The sequence below is a fragment of the Canis lupus genome, chromosome 3 (genome assembly GCF_011100685.1).
Source record: "Canis lupus familiaris isolate Mischka breed German Shepherd chromosome 3, alternate assembly UU_Cfam_GSD_1.0, whole genome shotgun sequence".
Lineage (NCBI taxonomy): Eukaryota > Metazoa > Chordata > Mammalia > Carnivora > Canidae > Canis > Canis lupus.
Window position 1 is genome coordinate 40,985,756 of NC_049224.1, and position 18,996 is coordinate 41,004,751.

Here is an 18,996-nt window from a genome sequence, read left to right on the forward strand (position 1 = left end):
GATAAGGAGGACAAACTCTGGAGACCAGTCAGGTGTCCTCCCGGGTCGTCCGGGGTAGCGCAGCTCCAAGAGGCTCCCTGGCGCCACCTGGTGTCCCATCCGCGCCACTGCCCAGAAACCACGTGTAAGAAAGTGCTTACAACCTAACTACGCACCCTGGTTTAGACCCGTCCTGGCCAATGAGAGAGGGGGGGGCGGGGCGGGGGGACGCGGGAGTCCAATCGCCTCCTGCTTTCCGAGGCGAAGGCGGGGCTCGTGATTTACCACGTTGGGTTTGTCCGCAGCGCTAATTACTTTTTCCAAAGGCTGGAGGGCTTCACTCCGGCTGGCGCCGCCGCCTCGCGCGCTCCTGCTCCGCCGCGACCGTCCGGGGGGCTGCTCCTCCCAAGTACCATGTGTGACGGCGCCCTGCTGCCTCCTCTCGTGCTGCCCTTGCTGCTGCTGCTGGTTTGGGGACTGGACCCGGGCTCAGGTAGCGCCCCTTCCTCGCCCGCCCGTGCCTCGCGGCCACCTTCCTCCTGCCCTCCCGAGGCGTCCTGGCGCCGCCCGCCCGCCCGCCTGCCTGCGCGGCCCGGCTCGGGCTCGGGCTCGGGCTCGGGCTCGGGCTCGGGCTCCGGCTCGGGCTCCGGCTCGGGCTCCGGCTCGGGCTCCGGCTCCGGCTCCGGCTCCGGCTCGGGCTCCCGCGGCCCGCTGACAGCGCTCGCGGCCGAGGGGTGCGGGCCGCGGCCCGGCTCCAGGCGGCTCCCGGGCGGCCGTGCAGCCGTGCAGCCGCCGGGTCTCCGGACGCCGATGCCGCGCCGCGGTCCCCGGAGGAGCTGGGGCGGCCGCGCTGGAGCCCCTGCCCGGGTGGCGCGGGGCCCGGGCAGAGGCGCTGGCCGGCTCGGAGGTGCGGCGGCGGGGGGGAGCGGGGGGGAGCGGGGGGGAGCGGAGGGGAGCGGAGGGGAGGGAGCGCCGGCCGGACCCCGTGCGCTGCGGGCGGGCGGGCGGGCGGGCGGGCCCCGCGGCGCTGACGCGTCTCCTCTCTCCCCGCAGCTGTGGGCGACGCGGCGGCCGACGTGGAGGTGGTGCTGCCGCGGCGGGTGCGTCCCGACGACGTGCACCTGCCGCCGCTGCCCGGCGCCCCCGGACCCCGAAAGCGCCGGCGCCCCCGCGCGCCCCTCGGCGCCCCGCGCGCCCGGCCCGGCGAGCGCGCCCTGCTGCTGCACCTGCCGGCCTTTGGGCGCGACCTGTACCTGCAGCTTCGCCACGACCTGCGCTTCCTGTCCCGCGGCTTCGAGGTGGAGGAGGCGGGCGCGGCCGGGCGCCGCGGACGGCCCGCCGAGCTGTGCTTCTACTCGGGCCGCGTGCTCGGCCACCCGGGCTCCCTCGTCTCGCTCAGCGCCTGCGGCGCCGGCGGCGGCCTGGTACTGCCCGCGCCCTCCCGCGCCCTCCGGGTCTGCCCGTCGCTTAGTCGCGGCGCCGGGCGGGGGTGGTCCCGGGGCAGGTTGGGATGCGGGTGGCGGCGCCTGGGGGGGGGGGGGGGGGTCAACCTCCGGGGGTGCTGTCTCGCCGTCCGGAGGGAACCTCCGCTTCTCCTGCCCCGACCTTCCGAGGGTCTCCGAGCCAAGGGGTGAGGGGAGAAGCGTCCGGTTGTCCGGTGCCTTCCACTGGCTGTACTGAGCCCTCCGAAGTGCACAGGTACCAGCTGTTCGGGGCTTGCCTGGGGGGCTGTGGGCAGCCCGCCCCGGGGAGCGCAGCTCTGGCGGGGATGAAACCCGTCAGGCCCCTAGGCCGAGAGGCGCACCTCACCCGTGTTTCTTTGCATCTGCACCGGTGCGTACGTGTGCGTGTCATGGGGCAACACCTGCAGGTGTACGCTCATCTGTTCCGGGATGTGGGGGTAGGGTAGTGAGCATTCACCTCCCTTCTGCCCTCCTGAATCTTTCTGTACCCAGAAAACGAAAATTTGGAGGGGTCCCCTGACAGGCCACTAACCTTCTCTTCTTAGTTGAACCTTGAAAACCAAGAGAGGGGTTGTTCATACGCCTGTTCTCTCATAGCACAAACAGGTACTTGTCTGGCAGCCAGCCTCAGCCCGGCCTGAGGGATGCTCACACTGGTGATGAGACCCTGTTCCTGTCCCCAGAAGCTCCCTTGCTGTGGCAGTAGCGACTGCACCCTGCTACATTTGAAGCACTTGTGGCAGTGCTAGGAAGGGCAGGGGAAGTTCTGGTGCACCTCTGCCCTGCTTGTGCTCACCCTTGATCACTGTACGCTGGTGCCCAGCCAATTGCTTCTCAGCCTCTCCGCTTCTCCATGCCCCCTAGGAGCGCACATGGCTGGCAGATGGGCTGCCCCCAACAAAGCTTGGTATCGGCTCAGTGCGTGAAACACCCGAGTTGTTTCTGTATCTTCCGACATGACTGGCCTCTGGGGAAGCAGTTTCTGATATTCTTTCATGTCTTTTCTTCCCTAGCAGAAGAAACTGTTTCCCTCATCTCCGCCTTATCTTGCTCTACCATCTAGAATTCTCTAGCCCTTACCCACGGAGTCTGAGACAAGTCCTAGAGACTCTGCAGCAGAGCCAGAGAGCCTGGGGGTCTAAGTCTTTATGGAAGACCTCTGCTTTCTTCACAGCTATGTAGAGGAATTCTGGGGGTAATTTCCTAGGATTGGCTTTCACTGGTTCCCCTTGCAGGACTTTTCTGAGCCCTGATCAGAATATAATCTACTTTTGCTAGGCTGGAAGAAATTGGCGTCTTTGGTTAAAGGAGGAAAATGGACCGTGGAGGCAGCCTGTTAGGAGCTAATGTGGAACAGGGGCAGAGAATGTGGGCTGCGGGTGAGGAGGCTTAAATAGGAGTGAGAAAGGCTCAGATCACTGTAAGACTCGGGTCAAGGCTGTATCATGTTCTGGGAGGGACTGGAAGGCCCACATCATTTTTCCTGTTTTTGCCAAAGTGTTTAAAGTCTAGGTCACATCACTGTACTGTACATGGAAACATCTGAATCCCATTTGCTGCGGTTTGGTGAGTTTCTCTAGAGGTCAGAGTTTATACTTCTTGGTGTAAAGTTTCCAGCGAGGAGCTATCTGTGAAGGAGCCGAGGGTGGAAATCTGGATAACATTGATTCCAAATCCTCACCGAGTTGAATGCGGGGCCCTCTCACAGATGGCATCTGAGCCGTGAGCGGGTTCACTTCAGTCCTCCGGTGTTTGGAGAAGCCTGTCCTTCCCTTCGATGCCATGTGAGGGCGCTGTGCTTTAGTTAAAGGAATCCCGCCAAGAGCTTGCGTTCAGTGTGTGCCAGCTGCTGGTGGACCTCTAAGACTTGAGATTCTTAAATTCCTGCAGGAGCAGACACTTCTGGTGTTTAGTCTGCTGCATTCATCCTGTTCGTGTGAGCTGGATGCTGGACACTTCTTCCTAAGTGCACTCTGCAGAGGAAGGGCTGGAGGCAGGAAGGAAGAGACGGCGTGGTGACTTGGAGTGGACCTCTTGGTTGCAGGGTGGTTCTGAGGCCTGTCAAGAGAAGGAAGGCAACAGGATCTCAGGCTAACTGAGTTTGCACGGCACTTTGCTTCACTTTGATTTGGGTTCTCAGACTCACTTGAGACAGTGCAGGTGGGTGGTAATGTTGTGTTAGTCACTGTTGACTGAGGGGGAAGCACTGGGAGATGGAATGGGGCCTGTGTGTTGTGTGTTTGTCAGGACAGGCTCAACCACAAGGTGTGGGGAAGGAGCGATAGCAAATAGGAGATTTCTGACGTCCACAGATGGGAGTCTTCCAAAGCCGCCTTGTACCTGAAGGTCAGGTAGAGCCCAGGGTCGGCAAAATTTTCTGGAACCAGATAGTAAATGTTTTAGGTCTCGTGGGCCATGTGGTCTCTGTCACAGTTAACTCTGCACTGTCCTTTTTGGCATAAAGGCCCCATAGACTGTAAATAAACAGATGGACATGGCTATACTCAACAAAAGTTTATTCCAATGTTGAGTCGCAATTATATCCTGATGCATCAAACATCTCCCAAATGGCTTAGTGGGGAGTGTTAGGTGCAGGGGAATGTAGGCCCTGTTCCCTGTTGCATGGCATCTGTGCTGCCTCCAGAGAAGTTTGGTATCTGTTTAAAAGAGATGCATAATTAGAGTAGGTACTTGTTTGTGGGGCATGAAGTGTAAATATCATGTTGCATTTTACCTCATCTGCTTTTGACTGTGGGCAGAGGTGTGGGCCCATGGTGTTCTCCCTCTCTTATCTTGAAAAGCTGTGTAAACTGCCCTTCTTGGCTCTTTGGAGACCAAAGGTGCAAGTGTTAATTGTTTTCTGTTTATGCTTCTTCATTTTGTTTACGTTTCGGGGAGTCCTTAGACATTACGTAAGTTTTTGGAAGAGTTTGTACAACCGTATATTTCAGAGCAATGAACTTGGGACATGTGAGGCAGGTATTTCCACCCCCAGAGAATTTGGATCAGCTGCCTCCTGTGAATTGGACCAGCTGATGGAAGGTGAGCAAAATTGAAATCAGGTTAAACTGCCAGAGCGGGCAGCAGAGATGGAGCTTTAAGGGGCAGAATAAATGTCAGTCCCTGAAAAAGTCTGCAATGAGTGAATGAAGGAGCTGTCTTCCATCTCGATACATGAGGACAGAGAGCAGAGGAGGCCCCTGCCAGAGAGTTTTGCCTGCTGAGCAGTGGCCATTCTGCTTTGATGAACGTAAGCTCAGGAGAGTCCACCCAACTGAAAATGTCCCTCCCTTCTGGGCTGAGGCCATGGCCTGCCAGGTGTATGCAGTGAGAGAAATATTGAGATCAGACAGAACACCCAGGAGCTCCAGGCTGTGGAAATTTCAGAAGCCAGGCCACCCCAGAGGGAGGACAGAGAGAAGGTCAGGGACGTTCCTGGCATGCTTTCTCTAGAATCTCAGACACACTCCACGCGATCCTTGTTTGGAGTCTCTCTCATCCAGGTTGGCCCCGAGGGTGGACCTAATGGCCCAGCCCAACCTGATTCTGGCCAGTCAGCTCGATCGAAGCACAAGGGGCCAGTTTGGCAGCACATCATTTGTTGTCTACTCGGGAGCTTTGTGAGAATGCTCCTCTCTATTCCATGGGCTAGACAGATAAGGACAGAGTGGGGTTGAGGCCAGACAGTCATCGAGCAGGCAGCTTGGAAGAGTTGGAGGACTCCATTCTTGAGAGGACAGCCTGCATTTCATGACTCCTTTGATGAAGGGGGCAGGTTTGGGAGGTTGCTGTCTCTCCCTTTAGAAGCTCTCTTTTGACTGATTATAAAATTGCCTAGCTTTTTAATACAGCATCACTTGATTGCATGCAGCCGAGCAGGAATCCACTGTGGCAAAAATTGTATGGCATGGATATCATTTGGAAGGGAGCACAGAGACCAAACTACAGTGTCCTACATCATCATACTGGTATAGGTGTGGCGAAGGCACATTGTCCTTAGTGATTCATCACTGGATATTGCTGAAGAGCTCATCATGTACAGCGTAAATGTACTTGGAAAATGCACATGTATCTTTCAAGCCTCATAAAAAAAGAGTTGAGTGGATGTTAAGGAAAGTCAGGAGAATAGGGAAAAGACAGTGTGGAATTGGGAGGCGTGGAGGATTTGAAGGGAAAAATTTGGATGGGAGAAATCTAAGGTATCGCACCTCTTGCTCTAGAATCATGTTCACTTGGGCGCGCAGTGACTTTCTGCCCCCACTGCTCTCATGGGCATCACGGTGTCCTTGGAGCTCTCCCCAGTTACACTCTGTAACTAGGTTTCTGCATCTGAACTCTTGTGTCATTGGCAGCATTGTAAAAAAAAAAAAAAAAAAAAAGGAAAAAAGTGCAAGATGGGATGCTAAACCGAAGATGTCTTCGCCTGATTGCATTCTTGGGGGTTATTTCCTGAGCTTTGAAATGCTACAGCTGCCTGGGTTTGGATGTATGCAATGGGAGATGGTTCTGCAACCAGTTTATCAGAGGGAGCCATGCACAGTCACTGCTGATCCTTTGCATGCCTCTGCACACGGATGCACGGTCACCTTCTTGTTCTTTAGGAAGTGAGGCTACATGGTCGCCTGGGGGCTGTGATCGTGAGTGAGCCACCTCCTTTCAACGGTCCTGTCTGCAGCCACTTGGGGGGTAAAGAACGTCAGCCTTGTGTGGCTGTTGACAGAATCAAGTAAGATAAAGTCTGTGAAATCATTTAGGACGAGCCTGGCACATTAAGGCATTAAAAACACGTTTCTTCTGTTGCCCTACGGGGCCCAGACTTTTCCAGCTATAAATCAACCAGTCAATCAACACTGTTGACTAAGTGAACAGATCATTATCACACACCTGCCCTGTTTGGACACACTGGTGGGCTCCTAGCAAGCCTCAAGGAGTAATACAACATGGACCCTGTCTCAGAAAACAATCCAGATTCACACAGGAAGGAGGGTACACTGGAGCCTGCAGGGTGACTGAGGGTGGGGTGAGGTCTTCAGGGAGAAGGAGGATTGGAGCAGAAAGGGGCAGGCCTCAGCTTCTAAGAAAGAGGAGCGATGGCAGAGCCTCCAAGGTCAGGTTCTTCCCTGTACCAGGGGCCCACAAGGTGGCTGTGTGATGGGGGTGGGGGTGGAGATGGTTTTTTTTAGGAGATGAACTGAATGGACGAGCATGTGGATTAGGTGAGGCAGGACCCCGGGTACCAACCTAAGGCATTTAGAATTTCTCCTAGAGCAGTGATTCTCAGCTTTGAGCTGGCATCAGTGTTCCCTGCAGGGTTCGTTACCCTGGTTGCCGGGCCCACCTTCTGGGGTCCTTGATCCAGTCTGTCTGGGTGGGCCTGAGAGCTTGAATTGAACAGGTTCCCAGGTGCTGCTGCTGGCTTGGGACCACATTTTTGAGGATCACCAGCCTAGAGGCAATGGGGAGCATTTCTGATTCTTGACTAAGGGGGGGGGGTCCCTGATGATAGCAGTATGTGGGGGCATTGGAGGAGGAAGGCATTTGGAAGCACGAGGTGACGAGCCCTCAAGCGTTGGATTGTGGAAGTGGGAAGGAAAATCTATGCAAGAGAGATTCTGAAGGAAGAGCTGACTATCTCTGACTGACTCTAGTGATCAGAAAGGGGGAGAAGCTGGCAGCAACTGGCCCACATTAGGGGGCAGGCTGGCTTTTGGAAGAAGATTGAGCATCTGTTTAGACAGCAGCTGGACTTTGAAAGGGGGCTCTGGATGGCACTCCAGGACGGGGCAGTGGGACTCAATACGGGGGTTCGGAAGCTGTCTTGCCTGTGTGGGGTCAGGCGAGCTCCCCTGAAGCTCCGCCTCCCCAGAAAGTTGGAGGCAGGTACAGGAGGGCCTGCAGTCACAGGATTGTTTTCCCTTCTTGGATATTTTCTTGCTCAAGCAGGAAGCAAACTAACAACCCCATTTGTTGCATCCTCCCAAACCACCCACACTAACCCATAGACAGGGAGAAGGCCACCCAAGACCCACGCCAGTTAACCAAGGAGCCACAGCTTCCTGAAGAAGGGGCTGGGAGGGCTCCCCAGGCCCTGAAACTCCAGTGAGGTCTTCATAGGACAGTGAGGTCACGTAGCGTCATCCCCTCAGACAAGTGTATTCCTCAGTCCTGGAGCATACATACGATAGATTTTTTTTTAATGTTTTTTTTTTTTTTTTAGATTTTATTTATTAATGAGAGAGAGAGAGGCAAAGACACAGGCAGAGGGAGCAGCAGGCTCCATGCAGGGAGCCCGACGTGGGACTCCATTCCGGGTCTCCAGGATCATGCCCTGGGCTGAAGGCGGCGCTAAACCGCTGAGCCACCTGGGCTTCCCTTTCTTTTACATTATCTTGAAAGCATTTTTCTCCATTATGCTGAGAGGTTGTGCTGATGTCAGGAGGTGATAAAAGTCCATACATCCTTTGTGCATTTTCCATGCTGCCAGGAGGGCTAGTCATGCTTCGGAGGTTGGGATGGAGCTAACACGATCTGATTTATAATACTCTTCTAACGCAGTACAGAAACCCTTCAAAGCAAGCACCCAGAACAAAGAGAATTGCAAAGGAGCCACTCAGAACAGTTATAATATCCGGTGATACCTGATGCATTTTATTTAATGCACATTTCTGTAGTAGGATACCACATCTTAGAAAATTTCAGATTTCTCTTTTAAGAGCACCATTTCATGGAGGATGATTGCATCCTTTAAAACCATGCGGCCTCAGGACTTCCAGCTCTGTCTGCCACAGGCATTCCTTTACAGCTGTGTGTCTTCAGATGAAGTCTGCAGGCCTCTTTTGTCTCCTGGAACTGGCTCGTTACTGCTGTTTGTCGCTGCAATCGGTATGACATGAAGGCCTTGGAAGAAGATCCCCGTGTCTCACCTCAGCATAGATGGTGACCAGAGGTTTAATGCAAATCCAAGCAGCCCTGCCCAGCTTCTGGGACCACAGGGTGGCTGGGGGCTAGAAGCCAGAGTAACAAGGTCAGAGGAAGGTCCAGTTCAAATCCAGGCTACCTCCAGACATTTCAATCAAGTAAGGAGGTGGCCAGCATCTCTGGCAGCTAGTTAAAAACTAGCACAGTGATTCTCAACCCTGGCTGCACTTTAAAGTCTCCTGGCAGGCTCTTAGTCCCACTGCCTGAGTTCTACCCCACAGGGATTCTGGTTCAGTTGGCCTGGAATGGGGCCTGGGCATCAGGAGTTTCTCATATGGCTCTACCGTATAGCCGGGGATGAAAACATCGAGTGAGGGAGATTGCAGAAAATCCCTGCTGGTCCGGTTCATCCGATCCTATTCCATTCCAATCCATTATGTTCTACATTTGCATTTTCTTGAGCAACTATTATGTGGAAGGTACTGGAGAAATCAGGACTAATTGTGATCCTGTCTCAAAAGGAACAAGCTATCGAGTTGTGACAAATGCCCCATAATGCAGTGGGCTGCACCAGAGTGCCAGGGGAAGGGGATGTTTTTGGGAGGAAGAGCGGAGGAAGGGGGAAGGTCAAGGAAAGATAAGGAGGGCTGGTGAGTATTTTCCCTGGGCTAGATGGCATGTATGCCTGTGGGGGGGGAGGGGGCGATGCAAGTGGCACTTTTCAATAGGATATTTTTATTGTTGGCCACATAATGACAGGATGAACATTAAGAGACACTCCAGGGAGCCTAGTGACAGACTGGGACTGGAGGTGGGGCAGAGCAAAGTCCTTCCTTGTGCTGGCTGGTGGGAGTGGGGGGCAGGGGCTGTGTCCAGCCCCCTCTCTCCTGGGTGCTAGTCCTGGCTATGTCGGCTTACAGGTTGGGTCCCTGCCAGGTAGAGTACAGTCCATCAATCCATGTAATTATCTTACTGTTGTCTATAAAGGAGTGGAAACCACTTGGGTCCCTCCAAACCAGACCTGCTGAAGCAAAGGGGCTAATTATGCTTGAGGCTCTATGTACAGGCAAGCTTTCTTGCCAAGGGGCCATGCCCCTATGTTGCATTGCATGAGAACTACCTGCTACCTGACCTTTTACACTATAGCCTGTGAATGCAAACACTAGCCCAAATGGGTAAGCAGCATTAAAAGTGCTAGGTTCAGGGGGGCCTGTAAGCTGCCAAAGCCGGAACATTTTAGGAAGAGTCCAAGTTGAGCATGTCCTCCGGAGAGCATGGGGCTCCTTCCACGTGGGGGCTCATCCTGTGTGCTGTGCCACACCTGCCAACTTTATTTCAACACATGGAAGTGTTTGCCATGGTTATTGAGGTGTGTGTTCTGCTCTGAGGCTTTCTTTAGGTAGAGCCTGAGTAGAGCTCTGCATATCCCCACAGCCACCTCTGCTTCTACTACTTCTGTCTCCCCAAAGTATCTTCGTGAACAAATTCAAGTTTTAACTTCAAAGGAGAGAGAAGAAAGCCATGCTTTCCTACAGGTCATGCATTGCCACTTTAAGACAGTTTTATTTGGGCAGTAAAATCTCTTGAGTTGTTCTTGGCAGAAGTTCTAATAAAATGGAAACCTTGAAATCTGCTTAGAGCTGTAAGTACGGTCTCACTCTGTGTTTTGGGCACTCAAGGTTGTAGGCGATCTTATTAGTTGATCTGAGTTGCTTTCAAAGAGGCTTGGTATCCAGGCATTCTTTCAGAATGTAGAGGAGATCTGCCATTTGGCTTGAGTGAGCTCTATGCTTGAGACCAGAGGAGATGTGATGGAGAGCAGTGCTTCTTAAAGTGTGGGCCCTGGACCGGCAGTGTTAGTGTCATTGGGCACGAGTTAGAAATGCACGTTCTCGAGGTCTACCTGGGACCTCTGGGTGATTTTCACATGCATTGGAGTTTGAGAGCCACCGCTTCAGTGTGACACGGCCTTTAGAAAATGGGCTAAGGGGGAGAGAGAAGAGATGAGATCAGATGAGTTTCAGCCGAACACTGATCTATCTGCTTGATCTACTGAATCTGTTTAGCAAAGGTGGTCCTGGGCATCCACTTGGAGGAGGCGCCGTGGCCTGCACAGCCCAGTTGGGTCCCTTGTGGGAGGTTTACCTTGCTTTGTTGACACCTTAGGGGGGAAGCTAGCAGCAGGTATCCTGGGGAAGGAGCACAAATTGGTTTCATGCTGTCAGCATGGGTTCCAAGGGATGGGAAGAGTTCTCTGCACCATATCTATTTATTTTAGGTTTAATATTCACTGTATTAAAGCAGCAAATTAAAAATCCTAGTTCTTAAATTTTTTACTTCAATTTACAACCCATATCCTATTTTTAATCTAGCAAGTTTTTTGAACTCTTTTTATCGAAGTATAATTAATGGTGTCATATTAGTTTCAGGTCGACAGTATGAGTCAATTCTATACATTTGCCTGTGCTCATCGACATAAGTATCCTCTGAATCCCTTTTATCTCATAAGTCTTTTTACAATCCTTTTCAAGGAAGCTTTGGATAAAATTTGGCACCACTTGTAAATTTGGTGATTAACAACTTTTAAACTTCTAAAACTGCATTGAGAAATTTAACATATTCTGTTTCCTTTTCAAGTTCTCTGGTTGGCTGAGAAGTCTTTGCAAGTATTTCAGTGGTTCCTACAAACCTAAAAAGTAGTCCTATAAACATGGGAAGTCTTAAATTCTCTTACACATTCTAACACTGCTTATAAACCTAATAAGACTTTAAAATCACAAATCTAAGTCTGTGATGTACTTTAAATTAAAATCACAAATCCAATCCACTGGATACTCTGTCAATTTCTCTTAAACACCACAAGTTCTGAAAGAATGTACAAATCCCCTGTCACAAAGCTATTAATACTACAGGACTGACTCCATCCTTTTTAATTCTTATTATCCCCAGGGATAAGATGCATTTCTCCACCCCCCCCCCCCATTAAGGATATAATTGTCATTCATCCCTAACACTTTTGACATTGCCTCCTCAAGTGGAATTTTGGAGGATTATTTTAAAAATTTTTAAAAGAAAGTTTCATTTTATTAATAATAAAATAATACAATTCTTTTGAACATGAACCTGGAAGGTGGGTACTCTTGTAGATATCTCTGCACTCCCGACCCCATGCCCCCTTCCCCAAAATAGCCCCTAGGTGGGAGGTTTCAAATCACACAAAAGCTCCTTTTTGGGCTTGGTAAATTGGAGCAGCCTGCAAAACAAAAGCCCCGACATGAGGACCAGGCCAGAGCCAGGTGGCCTTGCTGCCATCAGGTTGTTGGGGTCATGGGTGTGTGTGTTTGTGTGTGTGTGAATGAGGATGATTCACGTCCCGTTTTCCTCTTTCTGGGCAGGTTGGCCTCATCCAGCTTGGGCAGGAACAGGTGCTAATCCAGCCTCTCAACAATTCCCAGGGCCTGCTCAGCAGAGGAGAGCACCTGGTCAGACGCAAATGGTCCTTGACACCCAGCCCCTCCACCGAGGCCCACATACCTGGACAGCTTTGCCAGGTGCTAACAGGTGAGTCTGGGAAACAGCATGATTGACAGTACACGCCGTTAGACACTCCTGCATGTCCCCAAATGCCCTGAAGTCGTGAGCAAGAACTTACTTTCCCTAGATTTTGAAACTTTAATTGCCCCCTAAGACCACTGCCTTTTCCTCTCTGTGTAGATTAGTGTCAGCATTTCATGTGTAGCAGCCCTTTGAAAAGGGAAGGCACCCAGGATCTCATTCTCTGTGCCTCGATTGCATAGATTAGGAACAAGTGGAGGGCCTCTAAACCTGGATGGCTTGTTTGTTATCAAACCCTACATTGGTGGCAGAGCTAGAATGAGAATTCCCTCCCTCCCTGGCCAGAGTTTGTTCTTCAACACAGGGGTCCTCAGGCCTGGCTGCACTAATCAGAGCCACCTGGGGGCCTCTGAAGCCATGATACTCAGCAGCATCAGCACTGCAGCCTGGGAACCTGTCAAATGCACGTTCTCAGCCCTCTCCAGACTTTCTGAATCTGAAGCTGTGCGGGTGGGGCCAGGAATCCTTAGTCTCACAGGTGATCCTGATGTACTCTAAGGCATGGGGACCACTGCTTTAAACAATGCCTTGCACTGACCTGTCCCTCCAGTCTCCTGATCCAGTTGGTCTGGGGTGTGACTGGGGTGTCCATGCTTTTAAAGGTGATTCTAATAAGTAGCTTGGGGTAAGAACCCAGGGTTCTTACATTTTGTACATCTATTTGAGCGACCTGTGGATTACCGATCAGTCAGGTATTTTAAAAGTTTTTCACGGTCACTGAAATTGACACTGCAGTGACACCAGCAGTCATCCTGCGTAGTGTCCCCTGATGAAGACAGATAAACTGTTATTCACAAGTGGCATTTCCTCCCTGGACAGCATGGAACCCCATGGCTGACCAAGACTTCTTTTTGGATAAAAAAATAGACATATAATGTCTCTGTTCGGTATTCTAGTAACATTGGAAATATATCAGTGATGTGACTCTCCTTTAGAACAGCTTTAGGGTATATGAACAAGCCTTGCAGCTCAGCTTACTTGTTTCGTGGAGACCTGGTCGTATCCAGGTAGCGGCCTTCCTTAGCTGGTCTACATTTGGCACAGAGGTATTGGAGGTGATTTTACTGAGCTACAGCCATATCCGAAACCACAGGAGAGCTCCGAGTGGTAAATAGAGAGTGCCACCATACATAAGGATTTTGCTCTGCTCTTTCCTGTACCCTTACAAAAGTAGGGGAAGGTGGATCTCAGCATAAAACTAAAAAAAAAAAAAAAAAAAAAAAAAAAAACTCTTTAAAAGGAGGCAGAGTGTTTGGGTAAGTTGGTTGGTTGTGTGTTTGGGCTTGATGTCGGTGTGTTATTTTAAACATCAGCCAGTGGGCAGCCCCGGTGGCTCAGTGGTTTAGCACCGCCTTTGGCTTCGGGTGTGATCCTGGGGGCCTGGGATCGGGTCCTGCATCGGGCTCCCTGCATGCAAGGAGCCTGCTTCTCCCTCTGCCTGTGTCTCTGCCTCTCTCTCTCTCTCTGTCATGAATAAATAAACAAAATCTTTAGAAAAAAAATCAGCCACCTGTCAGTTTTGGTGGGGCAGTTTTTTTTTTTTTTTAAAGCCTGCTTTCAAAGTAACTGTTGCTCACTCTACACCTGTGTGCATTTTCTGCTAATCTGAATATATTGTTTCAGAGACGGGGATTACCCTAAGGCAGTGGGTCTCTGGGCTGGCTGCCCATTGGCATCACCTGGGGAGCTTTAACAATTCATGCCCAGGTCCTCCCCCCCCAGGAGAGCTGCTTTAATTGGTCTCCGGCAGGGCCTGGGCATCTGGTGATTTAAAATCTCCCCAGGTGGTTCTAATGTTCAGCAGGCGCTGAGAATTGCCGTGCTAAGGAGTATGAAACATGAGTAATAGCACCGGTGGGCCATCGGAAGTGGGTTTTTCAGGTGAGAACCACCAGGCAGGGCCCCACCATGAAGTCCAAGGGAAATACATTTTATTCTCACTTTTCCCTCTATTCAAGCCAGCGCTCATCTACAGCTAGTTTAGGATCAGAAACCCAGGGTGCTTGTGGATGATATCATGGAATATTTGTCTCATTACCTACTGCCATCCTCTTTAGGGGCATGCATGATACCCAGGATTGCTGACAAAATGATAAATTATGCTCGGGTTTGCATTTCTTTTTTTTTTTGTCCCTGGGGCTGGTTTCAAGGCACCCTTTGATAGAGTGTTTAGCTTATAATGAAGGAAATAAAATGAACAAAACCAGAGTGGGGAGGATGTGATAGAAACAAAGTTAAAATAAGAGCAGCCATGCAAGAAATTTCTGAATTTGTTTAAAAAAAAATCATCTCCCCTTTGTTGCCCCCACATTTCATGTGCTCAGAGCCACATGAATATTTAAGTTGGGACCAGTTCAGACTCTGTCCTGGGCAGGAACACAGACACAGGAGAAAAGTATATATTTCCCTTCTGGTCCTTCTTGTTTTGTGTGAAATACTCCCTGTTTTCTTGCCGTATTGAGAAAGACCGTGGGCCTTCTACTAGGCTTAGGTAATAAAGCAATTAACCCTTATCTAATGTGGATTAATTTCCTGTGAATTTAGAAATTTAATTGAGAAAATCAATTTACTGGGAAACCAGGAAGATACAATTTTGGCTTCCTGGAAATAGGAATCAGATGAATCATCTAAGATTTCCTATGGGAACATATTCTTTATGGCTGAACGTGGCTGTCCCAGGTGTCATTGTCTTGCCTTGGATCTTGTGCTACCCCAACCTTGGACCTGGCCTGGGAGTAACCAGCTGGCTCTTGCAGGTGAGGAGTCGGATAATTCTTCTTCCTCCAGGAACCACTCAATTTACCTGAGCGCTAAACTGTGATAAGCCATCCTGTTCTCTAGGCAGACAGAGGGGCTAGCCTGTACAGTGAAGGCCCCCAGGAAGGACCTACTGCCTTTTTGTAGGTACCACCGAGATTGCATTTCTAGCAGTCTTTGGGGCTCCTAGAGAGAAGACAGGCTGATCCTATTACCTCTATTGCTCCTTATTTTTAGAACTTTATAAAATGATTCATGAAGTGTCACTCTAGATTGGAACTTGGCATGAAAAATACAGAGTCTATGAACCAACCTATCTATCTATCTTTCTTTTTCTCTCTCTCTCTCTCTCTCTCTTTCTTTTTCTTTTTTGTCACACCTTGAGTTTTTGGAGGTTTTGGGAGCTGTTCTCAACAGCAAAAATGGTATTTTGGATATTTGGAAATGGTTCTCAATTTTGACATTAATACTTCATGTCTGTCTGCTGTCTGTGTGTTTATTTTAATGTCTCCATACAGATTCAGTTTAGAATCTCCCCATTTTCCTGGGCTTTAGTAACAATTTCAGTCTTTGTCTCCTCCACCATGGTAGGTGGTCAACCAACATGTGGTTGGTTGAGGTAGATGGCAGAAGATTAAAACTAATTTCCTACCAGGCACTGTCAAGATAGGAATCCTACGGTGTTTTGGTGGGCTCATTTTAACTCAAATACACCAACAATGGTACCTGCTAAGATGTTGATGTGTACTTTGTAGTTTAGGTTCTGTTATGGTTGTTTTAGAAAATCAGTGCAGTTATTTTGTAGTATTGTTTGGTCCATTTATAGCATTATAAAGTTAATTTCAGCGAGTATTTGGAGGATACCATAACCCTTCAGAAATTGTGTGCTGCCAATTTATGCAATAATTTGCACATTCGGCCATAAAATATATATATACAATTGTGCATATGATCTGTAATAAATTATTGGTTGGGACTTGGGTTTTGTGTCCATTAAGATTCATTTGGTTGGAAATGACAGAAATCAAACTGGCTTAACCACTTACAACATCACTGCTCTGGGTGCATGGAACTGAGAAGCAGAGCAGGAGATGGGATCTCAGGGAGGCATGGTCAGGCTGGGCTTCTGGGCAGTTGTTTCCCTCTCTGACAGCCTGTCCTCGGCTGGCTTCTTATGTAGTGACAAAGAGTCAGAAGGGATCAGGAGATAATCTCTATTGTTTAATCAGGAGTTGAAGTGGGTTGATCTGGATTGCAACTACTTGCAGTTTGCCACTAGTTTCACATGTCTTGGGGCAGCACCAGAAGAGCTTAGATCCCAGTCCCAGCACCAGAAGAGCTTAGATCCCAGTCCCCACCTCACTGTGGAGGTATCATTCCATTTTCTGTCTTTGTACTGACTTCCTACAGGCCACCATATGTGGTAAAATTCTGGTGGAGTAGATGCAGGGCACCCCTACTCCAGACCTCATCCATCATTTTGGCTGACATGGTCCATAAGAATTTGGCTGATTCCTTTTTTTTATTAAAGATTATTTATTTATTTTTGAAAGACAGACAGAAACATAGGCAGAGGGAGGAGCAGGCTCCATGCAGGGAGCCTGACGTGGAACTTGATCCCAGGACTCCAGGATCACGACCTGGGCTGAAAGCGGTGCTAAACTGCTGAGCCACCCGGGCTGCCCTGGCTGGTTCCTTCTAACCTCCACAAGATCCTCTGTCTAATGCTGCTTTAGCTCCTCATCCCACCTGTGTGGCAGGGATGAATGTGGCTCTTGGTCTTTGTTCACTTAGGAAGGGCTCAATCCCTCTGAAATTTGATTTTACTCTAAACTTCAGTGAGGCCTCAGCTCTCCAGTGGATTAAAAAAAATGATTTTATGGTTTATACAGTGTTTTTTGTTGTTGCTATTTCAGTGGTAATGGTGTTCTGCATCTTACCTAGAAAAAGAACTCAAAATATATGGAATTAAAATGCTACTTTGAGTTTCTACATCTTAATATTTTAATGTAAGATTTTACTTACAGATAAAAACAAAATTAACTCCAAAGGCAGACACTGATATTTTAAGAATTATTATTACAGGGGAAAAGAAAGAAGAACAGTGACTGACTCTGTCTTTCTTGGGTGTGACCCCAGAAAAGTCCCTTGAAATCTCTGTGCCTCTGTTGTAATTTGTTAGGGCGGCCAGAACAAAGTACCACAGGCTGAGTGGCTTAAACAATAAGCATTTATATCCTTACAGTTCTGGAGGCCAGAAGTCCAAGATCAAGATGTTGGTAGGATTGGTTTCTCCAAAGGCCTCTTTTTTGGGTTTGTAGATGGCCACCTTCTCCAGGTCCTCACATGGTCTTCATCTGTGTGTGTCTGTGTCCTAATCTCTCATTCCTTTAAGGACACTAGTTACATTGGATTAGAGCCTTTTGATGATGGCCTTTTCAGTTAATTACCTCTGTACAGACCCTCTCTTCAAACACATACTTTAAGATGCTGAGGGTTAGAGGACATAATCCAGCCCATAACAGCCTGTGTTTTCTTATCTGTAACATTGAGACGAGGATGCTGGTCTTGTCCACTTCTCATGGTCATTGCTAAGGAACATGCAGATGAGGGGTGATGTGATCTTTCCAGCCACATTGTTGGGGGTGGGGGGCATGTTCATGAGAACATTCACGGATGCCTAAAAGGTTAAAAAAAACAAAAAAAACAAAAAAAACAAATTTAGAAGGAATTAGAAATAAGCCGGATAAAGAAACCCTTTCTGTAAAAAGAGATATCATAGTTGGCTGGCAATCTGTTCACATATTTTTCTTGATAAACAGATATTTGAAGGGGCTGCATAGTCTCAGACAAGATAGAAAGGACTGAGCCACTGTCAATATCATCAATACCTTCAATATCATCTGCAGCTAAGTAGTGTCATCTACCTCTTAGTGGCTTTCTGAGTGTTACAAGAGATAATGCACACATGTCACTTAGCCACTATCAAATTTTAGCTATTGTGGCAGCTGCTGTGCTTATAATTATTACTTGTACCTCCCCATTCTTCATCCTCGGGATGACTTCAATGCCTTCATTCTGTATTAAGTTGGAGAGAAAGAAAAACCCTACAGGGCACTGAGCTAGGAGATAAAAGCTCTCATTATTCTTAAATCTGCCATTCTTGCTTCTTGAACAAATCCTCAACAAAATCAAGGAATCTTAGTGTTTCTAGACCAGCAGTTGCCCTTAGAGGTCATATGCTTACATTTTTCCTCTTGTTTTTCATTTATTTGGCCATTCAGTATTTGTTGACCCCCTCCCCCCCACCGAACCCTGGGCACGCTGGAATGAGCTTGACACAACACAGTCCCTGTGCATGGGGAGCTTATGGTTTGGTGGGGGAGCCAGACAATATAGAAGTAAACAAATGTAGCAGGTTTAAATTATTTTTAGCTCTGAAATATTTCAACTGGGAAAACAAAAACAAAAACAAAGGCAAAAACAAAACCACACACATACACAAGAAAAACCAGAATTCCATAAACCCAACATTCAGACTTAACCAATGTTAAGGTCGACTATGTCTGCTTCAGAACTTTTTCCTTTTTTGAGAGCAATGAATTAACGCTTATGGATATGACTGAGTGTCCCCTCTCACTCTGTCCCATATCATCCCTCTAACTTACTCCCCAGAAGAAACCACCATCCTGAGGAATACACTCGAGACCCCCAGTGGATGCCTGAAACCACGGATAGTACTGAAGGCTGTATCTACTGTTTTTCCCTATACACACATATGGATGATAAAATTTAACTTATACAGGAGGCATAGAAAGGGATTAACAGCAACAATGTAATTCAGTTATGGGAAGCATTTCCAGCATGTCCTCAGTTACCTCCTCACCACTTTGTTGCCTTGAATTCTGTCCTTTGGATCTTCCGGTCTGAGGATCACAGGCCTTCTATGGGAGTTATAAGGCACTTGGTAAAGCACAGTTAGGCCTGCATTCAGCCCCCTGTGCTGTTCTTTTCTTCCTACCTTTGACACACCACCACCTTCTCCCCTCCCTGAGTCTTCTGCATTGGCTCACTTTCTAGTCCTTCGGATCATTGGGTTTTTTGTATTTTGTTCGAATTTGTGGTTATTCTTTACAGGAGGGTTAGGTCTAGTAGAAGCTTGTTGGCTCTATTGCATTTTACATAATACTGATGCTTTGGTAATGGTTGAGATTTGCATTGTGGTTTAGAGTTTAGGCATCTTTTTTTTATTTTAATAAGTGTT

General features: G+C 48.9%; 1 protein-coding gene across 1 annotated transcript in view; it reads left to right on the forward strand.

Annotated features, from left to right (window-relative positions):
* The first annotated feature begins 314 nt into the window (after positions 1–314).
* Positions 315–18,996, forward strand: part of ADAMTS17 (ADAM metallopeptidase with thrombospondin type 1 motif 17) — a 338,281-nt gene continuing 319,599 nt past the window's right edge. The window contains exons 1-3 of the mRNA XM_038532673.1: positions 315–472; positions 1,033–1,403; positions 11,756–11,921. Of these exons, the coding sequence (XP_038388601.1) occupies positions 394–472; positions 1,033–1,403; positions 11,756–11,921 (616 nt within the window). The 5' untranslated portion in view covers positions 315–393. The remainder of the gene's footprint in view (positions 473–1,032; positions 1,404–11,755; positions 11,922–18,996) is intronic.